Here is a 23,706-nt window from a genome sequence, read left to right on the forward strand (position 1 = left end):
ATATTCGTATATAGAGAAGATACATCACAAGTGACCAATAAATAATTGTCTTTCCGTTCTATCTCCCTTAATAAATTCAATAAACTCATGGTGTCTTTCAAATAGGACTTTGTTTTTATCACCATGGGTTGTAAGCATATGTCTATATATTTGGATAAATTTGCAGAAAGTAACATCTAGTTACACACGGCCAGGGGATAAAATAAACAAAGACAATCAACATTTTGTAAATGATAAAAAAGGCTTTTTTAGATGTGGCCACTGTACAACCTGCAAAAGTACCGGTACTAGAAGCAATGCTGCAGTCAGTAGTTTTAAATCTAACATTACTGGAAAAGAATACGATATTAAACACAAGATAACATGCCATACAAAAGGAGTCATCTATCTATTACAGTGCTCCTGCAATCTACAATATATAGGAAGAACTATTCGTCCATTACATAAGAGATTGGACGAGCATGTTAGGGCGATTAAAACAGGAAAAGATAATCACTCCGTACCGTCACACTTTAGAGAGTTCAATGGTAGTGATCCAAAATGCTTAACCTTTATGGGGATTCAAATAGTTAGAAGGGACTGGAGAGGGGGTGATTACGAGAAGAAAATTGCCCAGATAGAAATGCAATGGGTCTATAACCTTAAAACCCTAGCCCAAAAAAATTTGAATCAGGATTTTGATTTGTTTAATTTTTTAAGTTGATTTAGGATTTTTAACATCATAAATATTAATATTAGCGTTATATTTAATAAAACTAATTATTTCATAATTATTTTAATATACTTTTATATATTTTTTTAAAATGTTAATAAAATGTTTTTATCTACTTTTCTATGTATTTTTATTGGTGGCAATAATGATGGGTATTTGTGCATTTTAAGATTATTTAAAATTATTTAAAATATTTATAATACTTTAAATTAATCTGAAATACTCTATCTGCTATACAATTGTTATCTGTATGATGGTATTTAATATGCACTTTAGATTTAACTCTATGCTCTTTGAACAAATTTTATTTAAACTCTTTTAAAACCAGTCTTCTAAAATCATTACATATGAATTAATGATTATGTTTTTAATATTTATATTATATATGATGTACTTGATATCGGATTCCCGTGTCTTTTTGGGAACAAACTACTTTCTAATTGTTGTTTCACTTAAGAGTCTGTGATATGGACTTGGCTACACCTGTGATACATCCTAACGAGCTGCAGGAATAGACACAATTTGAATGGAATCAGTTATTTAAGGGAGGTGGAGTTGGAGCAACATCACACTACTGAAGAAGCCTGCTGATAGGGCGAAACGCGTTTAGGTGTTTGACGTTATACCCGGGAGCTGTTTCTCGCCGGTTGGAGCTACAAAGAGGACTCCGATACTTTGAGACTTTAATTCAAGAGCACATGGCACTTTATTGCTGCAAATAAATCTTTTTGCAATACATATCCTGTCTCCCCATCTGCATTTCGCTGTTTGTATGGATCAGAAAACGGTTCAGACGTAAACAACGGAGGAGATACAACTTGGGAGAGGAATCCCACAACGCTTGTCTAGTTTGAGCAAGCTGTTTTGCTCAACCTTACGTGAGTGCAATATTATCCTGGGGGGGAAGTCTTTCACTGATATAATATAGAAAGCACTATGATTATTATTTGTTTTTGATTTTCATATGTCAACAAGCCTCCATTTGAAAACGGTTGGATGCCAATTCTACTTAATTGAGGATATAAGTATTGTTTTCAATTATATTTCTGGTGGATTATACACTGTGTGTGTCACAATTTTGGTGAATTTTATATCTTTAAATTGTGTTTATTTATTTATTTATTTTCCTTTTTTTTTTTTCCCTTTTTTGCGCGACACTTTATATATTTATTTCTCTATATAAAGCCCCAACTAACTCAGAGCTTGTTCACTTGAGTTGCTTCTGCTACTCTTTCCAAGTAGGCTATTTCAAGTAGGCGTTGAAAAGAGAAAAAGGGGTTACACAAGGTACAGTATTTATACTGTTATATATTTATTTGGACTGTTTTGTTGAACTATAGTTCTGTACTTTTAACTGTTTATTTTTCACGGGTGTTCTTGTTTAACTGTTAGTTTGTAGATTTCGCATTTATTTCTTTTTACCTATACTTGATTGTGAGTATGGTTATGGGAGTTAGCAAGATTGATGCACATCTTGCCTCATGTATGCATGCTTGGATGAATCTGTCCATGGTCCATACCTCTGTGGCAGGTGTGAGCAAGTGGCTTCTCTGGAAGCTCATATTGGAGATCTGGAGAAGCAAATTGCAACTTTGAGACAGATAGACAATCTTGAAAGGAGTCTGCTGCTCACTGAGCAGAGTGTAGTGGGGGCAGGTAGTGAAGAGGGAGGAGATAAGTCAGCTGGGGAACAGGCATGTAGTTGGGTAACAGTTACACGTGGTAACAGAGGGGGAGGGAAGAGTAAAGGTTTAGCTAGTCCTGACCTTGTGCAGCCTAACAGATATGCCCGCTTGCGTGAAGATGTTGGGTGCATTAGCTCAGGAGTAGCTGTACTGGAGGAAGCTGTTCCTTCTTAGAGCCGAGGGAACAGCCCCTCTAGTATGAGTGGGGTTGAGAGCGTAAGAAAGGCTAGACAGGTTGTGGTGATAGAGGACTCTATAATTAAGAGGGTAATCTGCCGCTCTGATAGGTTCAACCGGATGCTCGGGTCCGGCATGTTGCTGACAGAGTGAATGGTACCAATGACAAAGTCAGTGGAAAATGGAAGGTCCTAAAGAATAATTTCAGGGAATTAGGAGATAAACTGAAGGAAAGGACCTTGTGCCACGCGCAACAGTAGAAAGGCAGCGGGAGATCAGGGAGGTAAATGCGTGGCTAAAGTCATGGTGTAGGAAGGAGGGTTTTGGCTTTCTAGAGCACTGGGCTGATTTTGTACTTGGGTACAATCTTTATAGCAGTGATGGATTACACCTAAACGGAAGAGGGTCTGTTGTGCTAGGGGAGAGGATGGCTAGAAGGCTGGAGGTGTGGGGGGACTGAGATATTGAAAATGGAGATAGCACAGAAAGGAGAGGGGCTTCAGATCAGAACAAGGGGGGGTGGAGATGGGGGAGGGGCAAAATCAGAACAGAGGAGGTATCTATTAATAAAAATTCTCATAAAATTCAAGAGACTCAGGATAATATTAAATATAATATACACTAAGCAATATGATATAATAGGCATAACAGAAACATGGTGGGATGAGACCCATGACTGGGCAGTTAACTTAAATGGTTACATGTTATATAGGAAGGATAGAAAAAGCAGGAAGGGAGGTGGAGTATGCTAGTATGTTAACAACACGCTAAATTCAAATATTAAGCATCTTGAATGCGACAAGAGAAATGTGGAAGCTTCATGGGTAAATATCAACATGGGGCAAAAAAACCTGAAATGAACTACTGGTTGGGATATGTTATAAGCCACCTAATGTTAATAATGATGAGGAAGAGCAGCTGTTACAGCAAACTGAGAAAGCCACACATCTGGGTAACACGTTAATTATTGGAGATTTTAATTTCCCGGACATAAATTGGGACAGAGGGACTAGTAGTTCTGCAAGGGGATTCAGGTTTTTGAACCTGTTAAATGACACCTTCAGGTCACAACTGGTACAAGCACCAACTAGAAAGGATTGTTGTCTGGATCTGGTGATAGACAAAAGATCAACATTGTTTGTTAACACTCAAGTGGGGGAGCATTTGGGTAATAGTGATCACAATATGGTGTCTTGAAATAAACTCAAAAAAGAAATTGCCCATGCGGAATACTAAAACATATAATTTTAAGAAGGCCAGTTTCAATAAGATAAGGGCAGCCTTAAAACTTATTGACTGGCATAAACTCTTCAGGGATAAAAACACTGAGGAGAAATTGATTATTTTCAAACAAATATTAGCAGGGTACACTTCTCAGTATGTACCAATTGGAAATAAATATAAAAGAAACAAATCGAAACCAATGTGGCTTAGTGGGGACGTTAAGCAGAAAATTAAAAATAAGAAAATGGCTTTTACGGCATTTAAAATCAGACAAATCAGAGGCATCCTATATAAGATATAAGGAAGCCAATAAAGCATGCAAAAAGGTGATTAGATGGGCTAAACTAGAAAACGAGAGAGTGATAGCCAAAGAGAGCAAAACTAACCCCAAAAAATTCTGAGATGGGAGTGTTGGTTAAGGAGGACCAGGAAAAATCAGAAACTTTAAATAACAATTTTTCCTCAGTATATATTAAGGAGGAACCTATGGCAATGGATATACATAGGACTACTGAAAAAAAAATGCAGTAAAACTGTGATTGGATGGCTCAGGACAAGGTGCTGCAGCAACTAAAGAAAGTTAATGTTAACAAAGCTCCGGGGCCTGACGGTATTACATAGTTAGTTACATAGTTACCGTATTTGATCGATTATAAGACGACCCTGATTATAAGACGACCCCCCAAATCTGAATATTAAATTAGGAAAAAAAGAAAAAGCCTGAATATAAGACGACCCTATAGGAAAAAAGTTTTACCAGTAAATGTTAATTCATCTAAACTATTTTTTTTTAATAAAAGCTATGATTGAGAAAAATATTTTGGTTTTATTTCCTTCTATTTTCCAACCTGCCCCCCAGTTATGCACATCTGCCCCAGAAATGCCTTATACCCCCTATATGCCACTGTGCCCCATGATATGCCTTTTAACCTTCTAAATGCCACTCTGCCTCCAGAAATGCCTTATACCCCTATATGCCACTCTGGCATTTAGAGGGTTAAAAGGCATAATATGGGGAAGAGTGGCATATAGGGAGGTTTAAGGCATTCAGGAGGCAGAGTGGCGTATAGAGGGTTAAAAAGGCATTTATGGAGGCAGAGTGGCATTAAGGGGGTTAAAAGGCATTTCACAGAGCACTCTGCCTCCAGAAATGCCTTATGCCCCCCATTTAACACTCCCCCGCCCCCCTCCCAACTTACCGGTGCTTCTGACTTCCCTGTCATGTAGCCGGGGCGGCATGTAGATCCCACGCACTTACGCTGCAGCCGGAAGGAGGCGTGGCTAGCAGCGGGGGTTGTCTGCGTCCATCGCGCAGACCTTCCCCGACTGTCTGATCCCTGACAGCTGGGGAAGGTCTGCGTGATGGACGCAGACAACCCCCGCTGCTAGCCACGCCTCCTTCCTGCTGCAGCGGAAGTTGTCTACGCAAATCGCGTCCATCAAGTTCAGCCTTTCCTATATCTGTTAATTTGTTGCTGTTGATCCAAAAGAAAGCAAAAAAACCCCCCTGATTTCGCTCTTTCCAATTTTGCACTAAACCAGGGGAAAAAATTCCCTCCTAACCCCAAAATCGCAGTCAGATTTCTCCTTGGATCAATAAGCTGTTTCCCCATAATTAAAGATTATATCCCCGAATATTATGTTTTTCCATGATCCATCCAGTTGCAGTTTAAACATCTGTACAGACTCCGATAAAACTACATAAAATTCCACACCCTTATTGTCCTTTCTGTAAAAAACCCTTTCCTCTGCTTTAGTCTAAATCTCCTTTCTTCCAGTCTGAACGCATGACCACGTGTCCTATGCATAGTCCTGTTTATGAACAGATTTCCACACAATGGTTTGTATTGGCCCCAAATATATTTATATAATGTTATCATATCCCCTATGAGGCGCCGTTTTTCTAAACTAAACAGATTTAAATTAGTTAACCTTTCTTCATAACTATATTGCTCAATTTCTTTTATTAATTTTGTAGCCTGCCTCTGCACCCTTTCTAGTGCTATGATATCCTTCTTTAGAATAGGTGCCCAAAATTGCACAGCACATTCAATGCGGCCTTACCACTGATTTATACAGAGGCAAAATTATATCTTTATCCCGCGACTTGAATACACTAAAATACCTTACTGGCCTTAGCAACCGCAGACTGACATTGCACATTGTTGCCTAGTTTGTTGTCTATAACAATTCCCAAATCCTTCTCATTTGTCGTTACCCCTAATTCACTACCGTTTAGGGTGTAGGTTGCTTGTGCATTCGCTACCCCGAAGTGCATTACTTTACATTTATCTACATTGAATTTCATCTGCCATATGTGTGCCCAGTCCCCCAGTCTATCTAGATTCCTCTGCAGCACAGTAATATCCTGCTCGCCCTGTATAACTTTACCTAGTTTAGTGTCATCTGCAAACACAGAAACATGACTTTCAACACCTACTGCCAGGTCATTTATAAATATGTTGAATAAAATTGGTCCCAGAACAGAACCCTGAGGGACACCACTTACCACTTTTGACCAGCTTGAAAATTTACCATTTATAACAACTCTCTGTTCTCTATCTCTAAGCCAATGTTCTATCCAAGAACAAGAATTTGCATCTAGACCAATTTCCTTCAGTTTGAATACCAACCTATTGTGTGGAACCGTGTCAAACGCCTTGGCAAAATCCAAGTAGATTACATCCACTGCAACACCCTGATCGACACTTCTACTTACTTCTTCATAGAATACAATTAAATTAGTTTGACAGGATCTATGTTTCATAAAACCATGCTGATTTTTGCTAATACCGTATTTGCTCGATTATAAGACGACCCTGATTATAAGACGACCCCCCAAAATCTGAATATTAACTTAGGAAAAAAAGAAAAAGCCTGAATATAAGACGACCCCAAAGGAAAAAAGTTTTACCAGTAAATGTTAATTCATGTAAACTATTTTTTTTAACAAAAGCTATGATTGAGAAAAATATTTTTTTTTGTTTTTATTTCTTGTATTTTCCAACCTGTCCCCCAGTTACGCACATCTGCCCCCAGGCTTGCCACTCCAATATGGCACTGTGGCCCATGATATGCCTTTTAACCCTCTATATGCCACTGTGCCCCATGGTATGCCTTTTGACCCCCTATGTGCCACTCTGCCTCCAGAAATGCCTTATACCCCTATATCCCATTCTGGCATTTAGGGGCTTAAAATGCATATTATGGGGCAGAGTGGCATATAGGGAGGTATAAGGCATTTCAGGAGGCAGAGTGGCATTAAGGGAGTTAAAAGGCATTGTATAGAGCACTGCCTCCAGAAATGCCTTATACCCCTATATGCCACTCTGGCATTTAGGGGGTGAAAAGGCATATTATGGGGCAAAGTGCCATTATAGGGAGGTATAAGGCATTTCAGGAGGCAGAGTGCTCTATTAAATGCCCCCTTAACGCCACTCCAGAAATGCCCTATGCCCCCATTTAACACACACACACCCTATACCCCCATTTAACTAACATACACACACACACACACACACACACACTCTCTCTCTCACCCCTCTCAGCCCTCTCTTACCGGTGCTTCCAGCCGGGGCAGCGGGTTGACCTCGCCTTCCGCTAGAGCCGGAAGGAGGTGGAGTTGGCAGCGGGGGTTTGTATGCGTCCGTCGCGTATACTTTCCCCGGCACCGGTGCGGGGAGCTCTGATCTCTGACAGTCGGGGAAGGTCTACGCGACGGACGCAGACAACCCCCGCTGCTAGCCACACCTCCTTCCGGCTGCAGCGGACGTTGTCTACGCGGATCGCGTAGACGTCAACCCGCTGCCCCGGCAACACAGCAGGAAGCACCGGTAAGTGTGTGTATGATGGGGGGTGGTGAGACAGGAGGATCCAGGTCCCCTGCAGCGGTGCGGGGGATCTGGATCTTAGTCTCCTAATCAGACCTCTATTTGAGGTCTGATTAGAAGACGACCCCGATTAGAAGACGAGGGGTATTTTTCAGAGCATTTGCTCTAAAAAAACACCTCGTCTTATAATCGAGCAAATACGGTAATACTGTTCTTTTCAAGGAATTCTTGAATATTATCCCTAAACAGCCCTTCAAATACTTTCCCAGCCACGGAAGTTAAGCTCACAGGTCTATAATTTCCGGGCACAGAGTTTGAACCCTTTTTGAAAATAGGAACCACATCTGCATATGGAGCTCATTTTGTGAGTTAAACCATTTTTGTTTTTTTACTACACTTGCCTTTACAGTTTTACACTGTGTTGATTTCTGTCTTTTGCAGTAATCTTTGAATACACAGATGATATTTATCTTATTTCCAGCCATTCATTTTTTTTTAAGTGCATGTTTTCAAGCTCTATTAGGTGTTATATTTTGTAATGTTATTTGTCTTATTTTTCTTTTCTTTTTTATATAGAATGTGTGCTCTATTTTCACTCTTGCAGCAGAATTTCAATTTTCTGTATTTGGCCAATTCTTATTCATTATAATTCTCATCATTGTAAGACTAATTCCTGCTATCAGGTGTTTCCCATTGTACTCTGTACTTTAGTCTACTAATATCATATATTTAGAAATGTTTTCAAAAAGAAACAGTAGTGTAAGCCAACATCTTAAATATTTGCATTTTCACTTCATAGATAACAGTGGTGCTGCAATAACTAGTAAAGCCAAATTTCCTTACTGGAGTTTCTCGTTTTTAGAATAGGAGATCTTTGCAACCCATGAATGTTTTGTTCATAATGGTTTTACACACAAAATCTTGTGAAAAATCAATGCATAAGGGCATTAGAATTACATTTACATAACAGCTGAAACAGTTTACTTACTTTTTTTTTTCTTAATTTTCTGTTTTTTCCCAACATCTTTACTAGGCCTCTTTCTCTTTTGGTTTTTTCCACCACACACACGCTTACTACGATGTGCTGTAGCTTCTTTTACTATCTGAACAAATTCACTCTTTTCTGTCAGATTTATGTTTCCAAATACACTTCTCTCGTTACCTTTAAGAAAAACAAACACTTTAATTCAAATCTTTCATTTTTCCCATATCTTATATTTCAAAGCTCTGTACACTTATTTCATGTATGTAGTTATGTTTAAAGAATATCTAATATATGTATTAAAGAAATCTGGTGTACCGCTGGATCTTATTGCAGATGATGAGAACAGGAAATTATTATTGCTCTCATGTTGTTGATTAGCAAAGGAAACTTTTGTGAGAGTGGGAGAGGAAGAGGTAGATAACTCCAGAGCAGGAAAATGATCATATAATTTTAGCTGTGCCACATGGAAGTCTATTCACCAAAGTATGAGTTTGCTAACTATACAAGGTGGAAACAAACTTGCATATTATCGAAAGTGATATAAAAAAATCCAGATAAAATACCCAATCCATTCCTCTACTTTAATCTTATTCTGTTGTAAATTGGTTTGGGTGACCTCTGTCCTCTCAGGAGCTATTACCGAGGCTCAAAATTAAAATAAAAAAAATTAAAAAAAATATAAATAAAAAAAGATTATAAAAAAAAAAATATTAAAAAACCTTACTTCCCATTGCCCTAGCATAACATCTAGCCAGTATAACCCTCCTGCCCCCGTTCACAACCCCCAAACCCGTTAAGCCATAGACATAAAAAGTATACAAAATTGTACACCTTATAGTATGCTCCTTGGTGCTGGGAAAGTCTGGAAAATCTATATAAATTAGGTATTTCTGAAATCAGGACACCTGAATTGATAAACTTGGAGGGGATTTTCCATCATTTTACCTAATTTTGTGAGGATTCAGAGGGGAAATGTAAAAATAAATTAGGTTTTTTTCTAATCTTCGCTAGTTTTTACTACATTTCTCATTGTAATTTTCTGTGGCTATATGAGTCTATGTTTTACAACAATAAACTGTTCATTCCTGCTATACTCAGTTCAACGTAGTTGTGTCTACGTATTGGGTACACATAGCAGGGTTCCAAGGTGCGCATGCTGACTGGTGCTGGAAGTGATTCCGGGGACAACAGGAGGATATATGTGGGTGATCTCTGGGTGTTACTACAGCTCTCTTGGTGAACCCGTTACATGCATCATGGATGTGCAGCCAACAAATCTGCAGCAACTACATGATGCCATCATGTCTATATGGACCAAAATTTCTGAGGAATGTTTCCAGCAGATTTTAGAAAGTATGCCAAGAAGAATGAAGGCAGTTCTGAAGGCAAAAGGGGGTCCAACCCGGTACTAGAAAGGAGTACCTAATAAAGTGGCTAGTGAGTGTGTATACACACATACCCGATATAAATATACATATTAGAAACCCTATATACATATGTCACGGTACACGGTATGTCACGGTACATGTTGCTTAACACAAACTTGTCTTGATCCAAGTAAACGCATTGCACAAAAATAATTAATGTAACCATACATGTACAAAAAATGGTAATATAGACCCCCCACACACACACAAAAAAACCCAGTGTTTTACCATTGTGTAATTTTGCATTATTTCTTAATATTTACTGCTCACTAAAATTTGTTCATCTGTCTGCAGTACATAGGATTGCTCAACATAATAGAATAAAACATGAAAGATCGGTAAAGATTGAAATGTTACCTCCAGGTCCAAGGGGTAAAGTTTGTTTATTTAGGAAAGTCTGGAGTCTAAGGGTGAAACCATTATCGTGTACAGAGGTATCCTAAAAAGAATCAAAATAACAAAACATAAAGCGTTTAAAACATGCATAAATGAGAACCAATACATTGAAGGTATTACTTATTACGCAGGCATTACTGAAACGATTAGAATCATGCAATTTTGATAACTAATCAAAAGTCCTTGATATCCTTATTTCTTAAAAATGAATGTTACTCTCCAAGATATAGTTGGTGCAGAACTACAGGGCTATCTTAACCCCTTAAGGACAATAGGGGTTCTTACTCGTAGTATATTGTGGGACAATGGCTCTTTTAAAATTTTTCAGTGTTGCTGTTTAGCTGTGATTTTCTTTTCTCTCATTTCATGCTCCCACACATATTATACATTGTTTTTTTTTTAAGGACTAACAGGGCTTTCTTTAGATTAATTTTATCATATCATCTAATTTACTATATAAAAAAAGATTAAATATGGGTATTTTTTGTTAAAAAAATACTTTTTCTCACTTTTTAAACAAAAAGCTTTTACTCATCTGCAAAAACTAATGAAAAAACCTGCTAAATAGATTCTACTATATGTCCCAAGTTTAGAAATAACCAATGTTTTTTTTGCTTTTTTCTGCATGTTATGGGGCAATAAGTACAGGTAGCATTTTGCTATTTCAAAACCATTTTTTCCAAATCTGGTAATTCTTCCCCCCATGTGCCATTTCAGGCATCTTTTGAAGCCGGCCAATGCAATTTACCCCATCAAGTCATATATTTTTAAAACCTAGACACCCCAAGGTATTTGAAATGCTGGTATTTTAACCCTTTCCATGCAGATTTTACCACCAGCCTTTATGAAACTTTATGGTAGTAATTTTTTTTTCAAAAAAATTTCCACACACGTTGTACTTCAGGTATGAATTTATCACTCCTGGTATATGTCCGTGTCAAACAACACCCCAATATGTGTTCAGTAACATCTCCTGAGCGCAGTGATACCCCACATGCATGGGTTTTTAGGGTTATTTGGGAGGTAAAAGGCTGCCTTTGTGAGGTATTTTTTTTGCCATTTAGACATCTGATCCTACTGCTCCCATGTCCCATATTCGGGACATCTTTGAACCCGGCCAATTCAATCTACCCCATCAACTCATGCATTTTTTAATACTAGACACCCTATGGGCATTTGTAATGCCAATATTTTAACTCTTTCCATGCTGGAATTTTTGTGAAGATAAAGAATTGTAGGACTTGCTTATTAACTTTTTTTTTGTAAATATTGGTATAGGCAATTTTTATTGTATTTTTCAAACAACAGAGGGAGGGATACAGAAGAAAAAAGGGAGGGGGGCATAGGTAGCATCACAGTAGGTTACAGGAGTAGTTCCCAGCATGCCAACGCGTAACAAAAGAAGGGCAATAATGAAACGCAATGACAATATCACACAAAATGACATATGCAATACCAACGGATCAGGGGACCAGGCACATGTCTAGCAAAGAGAGGACACAACAATGAGGAGTCCAAAGGCACACAGGTGAATGGTGACGCATGTTCTAGAACAGCAGAGCAGGTGGACACCATGCAGTAGCGCCGCCCGGCCGCGTTCTGTGGTCTTCTATACTGAAGATTTCCCATATATTTTAAAATGCAGCCTTTGAAATGATGTGATCAGGTGCACTGTATCTCTTAGCTTCTTTTTTATATTATATTTATTTTTCCTATTATATCTTTATTTTTAATTATTTTTATTCTTATGTACTATTGTTTTCTGGGGGGATGCAGAGATGTGAAAGCACCTGATTGCTCTAATGTTCAGTGTGTATATACCGTATTTGCTCAATTATAAAAGACTACCATGATTATAAGACGACCCCCCAAAACTTGAACATTACCGTATTTGCTCGATTATAAGACGAGGTTTTTTTCAGAGCAAATGCTCTGAAAAATACCCCTCGTCTTATAATCGGGGTCATCTTATAAATCAGACCTCAAATAGGTCTGACTATGAGACGACTAAGATCCAGATCCTCCGCAGCTGCAGGGGACCTGGATCCTCCTGTCTCCCCCCCGCCCCACTTACCGGTACTTCTGAGTCCCCGGTGTGTAGCTGGGGCAGCGTGTAGATGTCTACGCGATTCGCGTAGACAACTTCCGTTGCAGCAGGAAGGAGGTGTGGCTAGCAGCGGGGGTTTTCTGCGTCCATCGCACCGGTGTGGGGAACTCTGATCTCTGACAGCCGGGGAAGGTCTGCGCGATGGACGCAGAAAACCCCCGCTGCTAGCCACACCTCCTTCCTGCTGCAACGGAAGTTGTCTACGCGAATCGTATAATCTTATAAATACGGTAATTTAGGGGGGGAAAAAGAAAAAGCCTCAATATAAGACTATAGGAAAAAAGTGTCACATGTAAACTATTTTAATAAAAACTATGATTGAGAAAACTACTCAATACTTACCTTCTCCGGTGTCCAGTGTCCGGTGCCATGAATGCCCGCGTCCAGTGGGTACTCGCGACTTACTCCTCCTGATGCCTCCTCTCCAAAGGGTGGGCGATACGGGCGCAAACACGCCACACCCCCCTCTTTACACCATACCTCCATGGAGACGACGTGATGCGCACAGCACTATGTCATTGGCTGGGGCGGGGCTTGGGAGCGCGGCAAGTTTAGTAAATCAGTGCTCGGTTGTTCTGGCTGGGCTGCTACTTAGTAGTTTATTACATTACTTCTTGCTGATATATTTGCCTGTTCCGTATTATTCTGACTTCTCCATTCCTGACACGGCTTGTTTGACCATTCTAATGGATAGTATATCTGTTACCACTGCTGCTTTTCCTTGCCATTCCAGGTGGCACATGAGAAGAGAAGGCTCCGCCTACCAGGTAGGGCAGGAAATACTATAAAAAAAAGGAGACCTCCCCCTTCCTCCCCAGTGTTGTTTCCTGCCCTACTCATGTAGCGGTTAGGCTGAAGCTTACCTTTCCTTCCTTTTTTGTTTTCTCGGAGCCCCGGGGGCGTCCTTTTCTGATACCCGGCAGCAGTCCCGTGTGGATCCAGGGTTCGTGCGGCAGCCTTGGAGGCTGCAACTCCACGTGTATCGCGGCAACGCAGACGAGGCTCAGCCCTCGTTCGGCTCTGCCCACAGCCCAGGGGAATTCTCAGAGTGTGGCACGGCAGGAGGAGATCTCTAACCGGCTGTGCCGGTTTTCTCGGCACACGTTCAGATCTCCAATCGGCTTCACTTCCGGTGCAGCGACCCGGGGTCACGAGAGGTCAATTGGCTGGGAATTTCCGTATGTGAGACTTCCGGCCCTGGGCACCTAAATGCCTCTGTATAAAATACCAGAATGGGTAAGATCTCTCCTTGCTGTTGGTTTCTGTGCTGTAGTATTGCATCTACCTCTCTGCTATTGTGCCTGCCTGTGCCTGAGGATGGTTTACTGCCATTTCAAGTAGGTGTTGCCCTCTTTGCTTAGAAGAAGTTTACGTTGCCTATGCCATTGTTTTCTGCAGTTACAGCTTGTGTTTTTTCTCCTCAGTCATGTCAGATAAAAATCAGGATATCCCTCCTGAAGCCTCCCCACATAGGAAATCTGTGGGAAAGTCGAAACACAAAGCCTGCTTATCCTGCAAAAAGACCCTGCATGACCCTTCGGCCAAAACGTGCAACTCCTGCTCTCGGCCTAAAGAAGTTTCCACGACGGAATTTACCTCCTGGTTGAAGGGGGAACTTCAGTCTACCTTTGACTGTTTTCGAGCCATGGCAAGCTCCTCTCAGGCACCTGTACCCCAGCAACAACCTTACCAGCAGGGTCCACCAAATTATCTCCCAGATAACCCGGAAGATCATTCGGCTCCTTTTTCTGAATATGACTACCAGTCGAATGACCCACAGTCTTCTGATGAGGACAGGGAAATTAAAGAAGAAACCTTTTTCTTTCCATTCGAAGAAACAGGGAAACTCATCTCTGCAGTCAGATCTACTCTGAATCTACAGGAGGACATACCAGTTGCAGAACCAGATCCTTTTCAGGGTCACTCTAGGAAACCGCAGACCTTTCCAGTCCACGATTCTCTTTCTGCCATTATCACAGAGCAGTGGAAATTTCCTGACAGGAGATTCTTCACATCCTCCAGAACCAGGAAGCTTTTTCCTTTCGATAATAAGAATTCTAAGGCCTGGGAAGTCCCGAAAGTCGACACCGCAGTAACCAAGGCCACGAAAAAAACAGCCATTCCGTTGGAAGACGTGTCCCATTTCAAAGACCCCATGGACCGGAGGGCTGAGAATGCCGCCATAAGGTCTTTTGAAGCAGCAGCGGCGAATTTTCGTCCAGCGATTGCTATGGCATCAACTTCTAGAGTCATTAAAATCTGGCTCCAACAGGCGGTGGAAGACCTTGCAGCTATTCCAGGGACTGAGCAGGTCGCTAGAAACCTGTCCGACACCTGCTTAGCAGTTGATTTCATCTCCGATGCCTCCATTGAATCAGTCCGTACATCTGCTAAAGCCACTGCGCTTTCAGCGGTTTCTAGGCGAGCACTCTGGCTTAAGTCATGGTCTGCAGATAATGCCTCTAAACACAAGCTGTGCAGCATTCCGTTCCAGGGGAGCCACCTCTTCGGCAGCGATCTCGACACGATCCTAGAATCCACCACGGGGGACAAGAACTGGTTACCTCAGAGGAAAGGACCACCTCGTTTCAGATCGAATTATTACAGAGCTCCAAGAGACAGAGTCCTACAGGCCCTCAACCTCCAATCAGGACTACCAGTCCTTTCGGGGTAAACCCTACGCAAGAGGGAGATTCCAAAGAGGAAGAGGCAGGGACAGTAAAGCAGGAAGGTTCTGACGCCAGCAGGCTTCAGGTAGGGGGCAGGTTGACCGGTTTCATTCATGCCTGGGAAGAGATCACCTCAGACCCCTGGGTCCTTCCCATCATAGAACAAGGCTATGCTCTGGAGCTTACTCACCTACCTGCCCGGAAATTCCTGCTGTCCATGCCCCCTGCAGATCCTTGGATCCTTGAGGTTCTCCCTAAAGTTGTCTCACCTTTCCATTCGGATCAGGAGATCATCTTACCTACGTTATGTCCGGATCCCAAGAATCCCATGGAGTTGGAACTCCACTCGCTAGACCTGCGGAGATGTATCCTGTCTTATCTCTCGCGTACGTCCGCCTGGAAGAAATCCAACGTACTCTTCCTGTCCTTTGCGGGGACCCGCAAGGGCAGAGCAGTGTCCAGGGCTTCCATAAGCCGCTGGCTTAAGGACGCAATCACCTTATGTTACATCTCCACGGGAAGAGTGCCTTCCTCCGGCCTGAAGGCACACTCGACCAGATCCGTCTCGACATCCTAGGCTGAACTCTCCGGGGTGAATCCGTCTCTCATTTGCAAGGCAGCGACCTGGAGGTCGATTCATACGTTCGTAAGGCACTACAGGCTGAACCTTCATCTCTCTGACGAGTCTCAATTTGGTCGTCGTGTCCTGCAGACTGGAATCCTTCCCTCCCTATCACGCTAAATCTTCTCATGTGCCACCTGGAATGGCAAGGAAAGTGAGAATTCTTACCTGGGAATTCCTTTTCCTTGTCCATTTCCAAGGTGACACACTTACTCCCACCCATTAAATTCACTTTTGCTTGTCTATTATTTGTCTTTCTTTTTAACCACACTGGGGAGGAAGGGGGAGGTCTCTTTTTTATAGTATTTTCCTGCCCTACCTGGTAGGCGGAGCCTTCTCTTCTCATGTGCCACCTTGGGAATGGCCTCCCTGACATGCATTTTAACCCCCTATATGCCACTTCATTGAACCCCATCCCATGCCACTCTTAACCCCCTCCCTGCCAGTGTATCTCTTTAGTTGTGACTCATGTTCAGACTCCCTAGTGTCTAGTGGGGCAGCCGGTGGAGGTCTGTGCGATGCAGACCTCCACTGCTGGTGGCCAGTACTTCTATGGCGGAGCGCCGGCATCACATGACCTTCCCATGCTCCACCATAGATGCCTCGGCGAAAGTGCCGGGAGCAGCGGAGGTTGTCTGTGCGCATCCCGCAAAACGTTCACCGACTGCGGGATGCGGACAAACAACCTCCGCTGCTGCAGGCGCCCCGTCATAGAAGCCACCAGAGGAATTGACGGCAGCAGCAGAGGCTGCCAGAGAGGAGGATCAGGGTCCCCTGCAAGAGGGTCTGAGGTGCTAGGGGATAGAAAGGTTGGAGTATTTAAACTAGGTAACAGAGCTTGCCAACAGAGCTTGCAAAAGAGCTATTAGACTGGCTAAATTTATCAAGAAGAAGATAATAGCCAAGAAGAGCAAAACAAATCCCAAAATATTTTTAAGTACATTGATGCCACAAAATTTAGGAGTGACAATGTAGGTGTTCTGAAATCTGTGAATGGTTAGTTAATTAGTGAGGATCGGGGAAAGGCAGCAATACTACATGCCTTTTTTTCCTCCATGTATAAAAAAAAGAGTCACTAGCTGCTTATTGGATATTCAGCACTACAGAAACCTTCATTCAATCATGGGAATGGCTGACTCAAGATAATTGTTTAAAAACTTTAAGTAAACTTAAAGTAGACAAGGTTTCAGGACCAGATGGGATACACCCAAGGATACTATGGGAAGTCAGTCAAGAAATTGCCAGACCACTGTTCTTGATTTTCAAAGATTCTTTCAAGTCGGGAATTGTACCAAAGGACTGGCGTAAAGCAGATGTGGTTCCCATCAGCATAGTGGCAGCATATCTATTCCACTTAGGTTTTTTTTTTTCTTTTCTAAGAATCAAAATTTTTCTTTTAGGCCTATAATCGAGCCAATACGGTATCTACATCTACATACACACACACACACACACATCTACATCCACAAACACATTGTCACACAAGGTTTGGGAAATACAGGTGATGAACCCAGTAAGCAGATATGGCACTGGTAACTAACTCAGGGAGCTAAGAATAATCAGGCAAGCCGGGTCAGGAGTGGAGAAGGCAGCAAAGTCAGGAACAAGCTTAAATCAGCAACGGAGAGAATAGTCAGACGATCCGGGTCAGGAGTAGAGAAAGCAGCGAAGTCAGGGAGAAGGCAGCGAAGTCAGGAACAAGCTTAAATCAGATATAGTCAGGAACTGCACTAGGAACTGCTCAGCTAGAACAATAACAGAGCACTGAATGGCAGTCAGTGCTCAGCTTTTGAATCTGCCGCTTCTCCCAAGCTCCGCCCCCAACAGGTGACGTAACGCTGTGCACGTTACATCGCCTCCAGGGAGGCGTACTACAAAAGAGGGGGCGTAGTTCGCCCGCTCGCATACCGCCCATCACTTGCGACGGGGATGCTCCTGAGGACCTGCCACGAGTATCAGCTGGATGCTGGCACCCCTAAGCAAGGTCCAGAGCCGGACGACGATGACACTGGGAGGGAGGTATGGTTTGAGTACCCGCTAGGCGCGGGAACTCGTGTGACGTGCTGCATCGCGGTCTGCGACGTGAACCGTGACACACACATACACCTACACACACACACACACACACACACACACACATTGTGACAGAAAGGAGGGGATAATAATGGAGGGAGTGTTTATATCCCCTTATATTTTGCGGGGTGGTTACCCTCAATAGTTTTTACCAGCCCCAGGGAGATATTTGATGTGTTAATTGTGTATTTTGGGTCCCTGGGGTGGAGCACTTGGAGAGTGTATATAAACATACATACATACACACACACACATTGTCACTGAGCTGGATAGTCTGACCACCTACTTTCGCTGACTTGTGCTCCCTTAGTCTGGGACAACACATTCTTTCCCCGGTTTCCAAGTCACTAGTCGAGACTCAGTGTAGGGTATAGCCAAAACGAAGACTGATTTCTTTTTGATACACAGGGCTGGATATATCCAGCAAAACACATACTAACATAAAACAAGATATTGGGACACAAACCACCCCCTTAATCTGCCTCCCAGAGACAACAGGGGCAGTAACAGGATTAACAATACAATAGGGGTCCCAACCTCCACTATCACTGGCCAAAATCAGTTCCAGGGATGGCCGGTGTAATTGTCTGTAGTAGTGGAACGGGGGGGGGGGCGCGATGGTGGACTAACTTATACAACATTAAACCGTCTGCCAGAGATAATCCCCTCAGCGAGTGATGAGATGATACTGCTGGGGGTGACACAGAAGTCTTTACAAAGTCAAGACCCATAGTCAATAGGGAGAAGGATGGCAGTCAGCCCGCTCCAGTGGCCCCAGTGATGGAGGGTTTCGTCACATTTCTTCCGAATGGGACTGACCCAGGAGGAAACCCCAAACGGGTTGACTCCGTAGTAAGCCAATTCATCTGGCCCATCAATGTCCTCTCAAAACTGGTGTCTGTCTGCCCTGATGGCAGCTCTTCTACTGGGTGGGCGCTAGTGGAGACTGCAGTCCCATCCACTACACCCAGAAAACTCTCTCTTTCTTTCGCTGGGAAGGGAAGCCAATTGCATGCCCACCCGGACCAACATCCTCAGATGCAAAATCAATGAAATACACAATCTCTGGATCTGGTTGTGGAGTAAAGTTACATAGCTCCGGTATCGGAACTGGCTTAGCTGAACAGTATACCTGTGACTCAGGGGCGGAGACCACTGTCCCATCCACCCCGCCTGGGTCAACATCCTCAGATGACCATTCCATAACATCCACAAAATCCATGGACACTGGGGCATTCTGTTGAATGCGGTGAAACTGTTTTTTATATGCCTTTTCTAGTTCCCACTCCTGTGTAATTAAAAAGTCTAAATCACCTCTCAGTCCTTGTGCATCTGGGAGTTCCAACTCCCTGAAATCCGGGATGTCCTCAATCTGCTGTACTACTGAAGTCCGGATCCTCCTGAAGACTATCCCATAATAATCTTGGGCCACCAAAGTCATGTCCTCGTCAAGGCGACCGAAGTCTGCCATCCTGTTGGTCAATCCCGGTAGAAAGAAAGTGTCCCTCAGACTAAGAAGCAATCCCGCCGCTTACCACCAATGTCACGGAGCTGGATAGTCTGACCTACTACCTCCGCTGACTTGTACTCCCTTAGCCTGGGACAGCACACTCTTTCCCCGGTTTCCCAGTCACTAGCCGAGACTCAGTGTAGGGTATAAACCAAAACGAAGACTGAATTATTTTACACACACAGGGCTGGATATAGACAGCAAAACAAACATTAACCTCCTCAGGAACAGGATTTTGATACTAACGTGTCGCTAAAGGACCAGAGCCGTTTTTGTGTTTTTGCTATGTCTTTCTTCAACTGTAATTTCTCTATCAATTAGTGCTCCCACACAAATCGTAGTTTTTTTCCGCACAAGTAGGGCTTTCATTTGAAACCGTATTAAGATGGGTAGTACCGTATATTCCGGCGTATAAGACGACTGGGCGTATAAGACGACCCCTAACTTTTACAGTTCAAATATAGAGTTTGGACTATACTCGCCGTATAAGACTACCCCTCTACCCAGCATACATCAACCAGCCAATCACGGCAAGCAATGTACCTTACCGGTGATTTGCTGGTTGATTTGCTGACATGTACATACATGCACTGCCCTTACACACACACACACACACATATACATAATATATATATATATGTGTATATATATATATATATATATATATATATATATATATATATATATATATATATGTGTGTGTGTATATATATATATATATATATATATATGTGTGTGTATATATATATATATATATATATATATATATATGTATATATATATATATATATATGTATATATCTACACATATGCCTGTCCATACATACATATATATATATATACAAACACACGTATGTATATATATATCTACACACACACGTGTGTATATATATATATATATATATATATATATATATATATATATATATACATATACACACACACACACACACACACACCAGCTTACAAATACACTGACCATATCACACCAACATACATACACTGCACTCACACACCCCTTTCTCCCCATCTCTTACCTTATCTTCTGTCTTCTTTCTTCCATCCAGTTGTGGGAACGCGAGGTCTGGCACTTCAGACCTCAGCTTCCCTGCTCCCTCATCACTACGCGCCGGCAATTGATGCCGAGCGCCGGGACATGACGTCATCCCTGCGCTCGGCATCAATAGCCGGCACGTAGTGATTACAGAGCAGGGAAGCCGAGGTCTGAAGTGCCAGACCTCGAGCTCCCTAATGTCGGGCTAGTTAGAGGGAGGTCGTGATCTCCCCAACCAGCCCTGCTGATCAGGGCTAGTTGGGGAGATCACGATCTTGCACCTACCTCGGCGCAGCCCTGAAGACCGGCCCAGGGGAGGCGGCTTCTTCACTCGCCCCTCCCCTAGAGATTGGTGGCTTCGTGGGAACCTCCGGCTTGGTAAGTACCCGGTGGATGCATTTTTTTAGGGGTTTCTAAGTTAGTACCCGCCGTATAAGACGACCCCCCACTTTTAAGAAGATTTTCTGGGGTTAAAAAGTCGTCTTATACGCCGGTATATACGGTACATTGTTTTGTTTGAAATAAACTGGAAAAAGTGGAGGGAAAAATGAAAAAAAGTTTTGTATACAAATTGTACACACATTGAACCAATGGGAAAAAATTATCCAAAATATATTCATTAACTTGTCCTGATTTGGAAACCACCCAATATGGCCAGGATTTTCATCTATTTTGACCAGTATAGGGCAAATATTGCAAGGCATGCATCACATTTTTAAAATGTAATTTTTTTTCAAATTTGGTATGGTAGTCTAATAACTGCAATAGTTGTCACAGATACTGATTATCCCCCCAAAATGGTATGTTTATGAAGAGTAGATAAGTCAAGGTGTACAACTAGGGTCATTTTGACACTTTTCAAACAGGGAATTTATCGCCAATTGCTGCCAAATTTTGAGGGTTTTTTTTTGTTTTGTTTTTTTTTGCATATGTTGCAATGTTGTGTTAGATTTCATATTATATTTTGTATAGAATATGTGAAACTGCAGAAAAAAACACCAAATTGTGTTCACCAACATACCCCGGTTCCAACAAGGCCTCACGTGCACGGTTCATGCATTTTTTGAGGAAGCTATGAGGCCAAAACTGGAACATGCGCATTTTAGTTTTCAAATTCTGAATTTTCAGAAATTGGTTTACTGGGCCCATATCTCATTTGGGACATCTTATGCTCTCTTAGCCTGGGACAACACACTTTCCCCGGTTTCCCAGTCACTAGCCGAGACTCAGTGTAGGGTATAATATTAAGAACCCTTTATTGTACACAGGCACAGGTATATATAGCCACATAATCACATCAACACACAGAATGAGACGTCTGAGTAACATAACCGCCCCCTTTAGCTGGGGGATTCAGGTCTCCCAGGAACCATAGGGGAGATAACGGGATTAGCCTCTGATATCTTCCATCGATAGTCAGGCAGGAGCCCTGACTGGGCACCCTGTGGAGATAATCCTGTCTGGTACACATAGTTCCAGGGGAACGGGTGGTTGGCCTGTATAAATATCCACAGCGGTGTGCCTGAAGGGACGAGTCCGTCACAATGCTCCCCCTTGTGGAACACCTCGACCTACAAAGCACAACCCCAATCGGGTCCGCTTGGGATGGTTCGAAGCCCTGGTACCCATCGCCTCTCAAACACAATCACCCCGTTTGCTCTGTTTGTCTGGACAGCCCATCCGCATTCCCGTTGAGCTTCCCTGGACGGTACTGAATGGTGAAGTTGAAGGGCTGCAGGGCTAGGCTCCACTGTAATAACCTGCCATTGTCCCCGGCTACCCTGTTCAGCCATACTAAGGGGTTATGATTCGTAAGGACGGTGAAGGATCGTCCGTACAAATAAGGTTGAAAGTTGCGGAGAGCCCAAACCAAAGCCAGGCATTCTTTTTCAATGGCGGCGTAGCTCACCTCCCGGGGGAAGTAGTTTGGTGGCTTATGTATGCCACTGGGTGTTCATCGCCATCGTCTCCGACTTGGTTTAGTACTGCTCCCAACCCGAACGTAGAAGCGTCTGTATGGACGACAAAGCGTTTGGATGCGTCTGGTGCAGCTAGTACAGGAGCTTGCACTAAAGCCTGCTTGAGTTGTGTCAGGGTCCATCCAGGCTGCGGAGCTGCATATCTCTGTTTTTCCCTGCCTTGCCTCAGTTCCAATGTTTTGTTGTGATCCATTCCTGGATTTCCATATGCTCTGTCCTACCTCTGATTCCTGGATTCTAGTTCTGCTCTTTGCTTCAGCTCCTGTTTCCCTTATAAGGTGTGTCCCACCCGTTTGTTCTGTTTGTCTCAGTCTGCAGTCTAAAGGCATGTCCTTCTCGGTTCTGTGTTTGGATTCAATGTTTGGTTTATCAGTACTTTCTTATGCAGGGCTTAGTGTTAGGACCCACCGTCATTGGAGTACTTTGGCGTAGTGGTGGGCTAAGCATACTATGGCCATATGATGTGACTGAATCTCCAATTGTTATCTTATGGTCCTAGGCTAGTTCCTGTATTCATGTTTGTCTGTCTCTTATGTACCTTTGCCCTTCTTCCCTGAATCATCTGAGGATTCTGGTTCCTCTCTCCTCTCCCCATGTCCCAGTTAATATGTCCTATCCTTGCTTAAAGGAGAAGTGTCCGAGGATTCCGGCTCCTCACTCCTTCCCCTGTGTTCCTTGCCTTGTTCCCTGTCTTTTGTTGTGCCCTGTATTATGTATGTCTTGTTTGGTTATGTTCCTTGCTCGGTCTCCTTGCTCCGTCCTTGCTTGCTATGTTTCCATTATGTACTCTGCTTAGCTTCCACTCTCCCAGCCTGCAGCATCCTGTACATGATTCCAGTGCTATGTTTCATGCCTGCTCCAGGGTGCCTCTAAGTTTTGTTTGCTTTGTCAGATCCAAGTTTAGTTTGGATTCCCACATCCAGCCAAGTTTCGTTCTGCTCTGTTCTGGACTAAATCTGCTGCTATGTCAGGGCACTGGTATGTGGCTGCACAACCCTAGGTGCTCAACACCCGGGTGAGTGTGGTTGCCCTGCACCAGGCCCTGTCCTACTCCTCAATACCTCCTGAACTCCATCCTTGGGCGCTCTGGGTCTTTACAGTCGTCTGAATGGACCCAGTTCCCTGACAAGTTGTCTGAACGCTGCCTCGCACTCCGGAGACCACAGGACTTGTCGAGGCAAACTCTTTTTGGTCAGGTCAGTCAGGGGTTTCGCAATAGTGCTATAGTTGGGGACAAACTTACGATAATAACCCGC

General features: G+C 42.8%; 1 protein-coding gene across 2 annotated transcripts in view; it reads right to left on the bottom strand.

The window, feature by feature from the left end:
• Positions 1-23,706, bottom strand: part of GTF3C1 (general transcription factor IIIC subunit 1) — a 195,212-nt gene that overhangs the window by 102,328 nt on the left and 69,178 nt on the right. For both annotated transcript variants that reach the window (XM_053472098.1, XM_053472099.1), the window contains 2 exons: positions 10,398-10,479; positions 8,617-8,790 (listed from right to left, as the gene is read on the bottom strand). In XM_053472098.1, coding sequence (XP_053328073.1) covers positions 8,617-8,790; positions 10,398-10,479 — 256 coding nt within the window. The remainder of the gene's footprint in view (positions 1-8,616; positions 8,791-10,397; positions 10,480-23,706) is intronic.

Source organism: Spea bombifrons, chromosome 7 (genome assembly GCF_027358695.1).
Source record: "Spea bombifrons isolate aSpeBom1 chromosome 7, aSpeBom1.2.pri, whole genome shotgun sequence".
Classification (NCBI taxonomy): Eukaryota; Metazoa; Chordata; class Amphibia; order Anura; family Pelobatidae; genus Spea; species Spea bombifrons.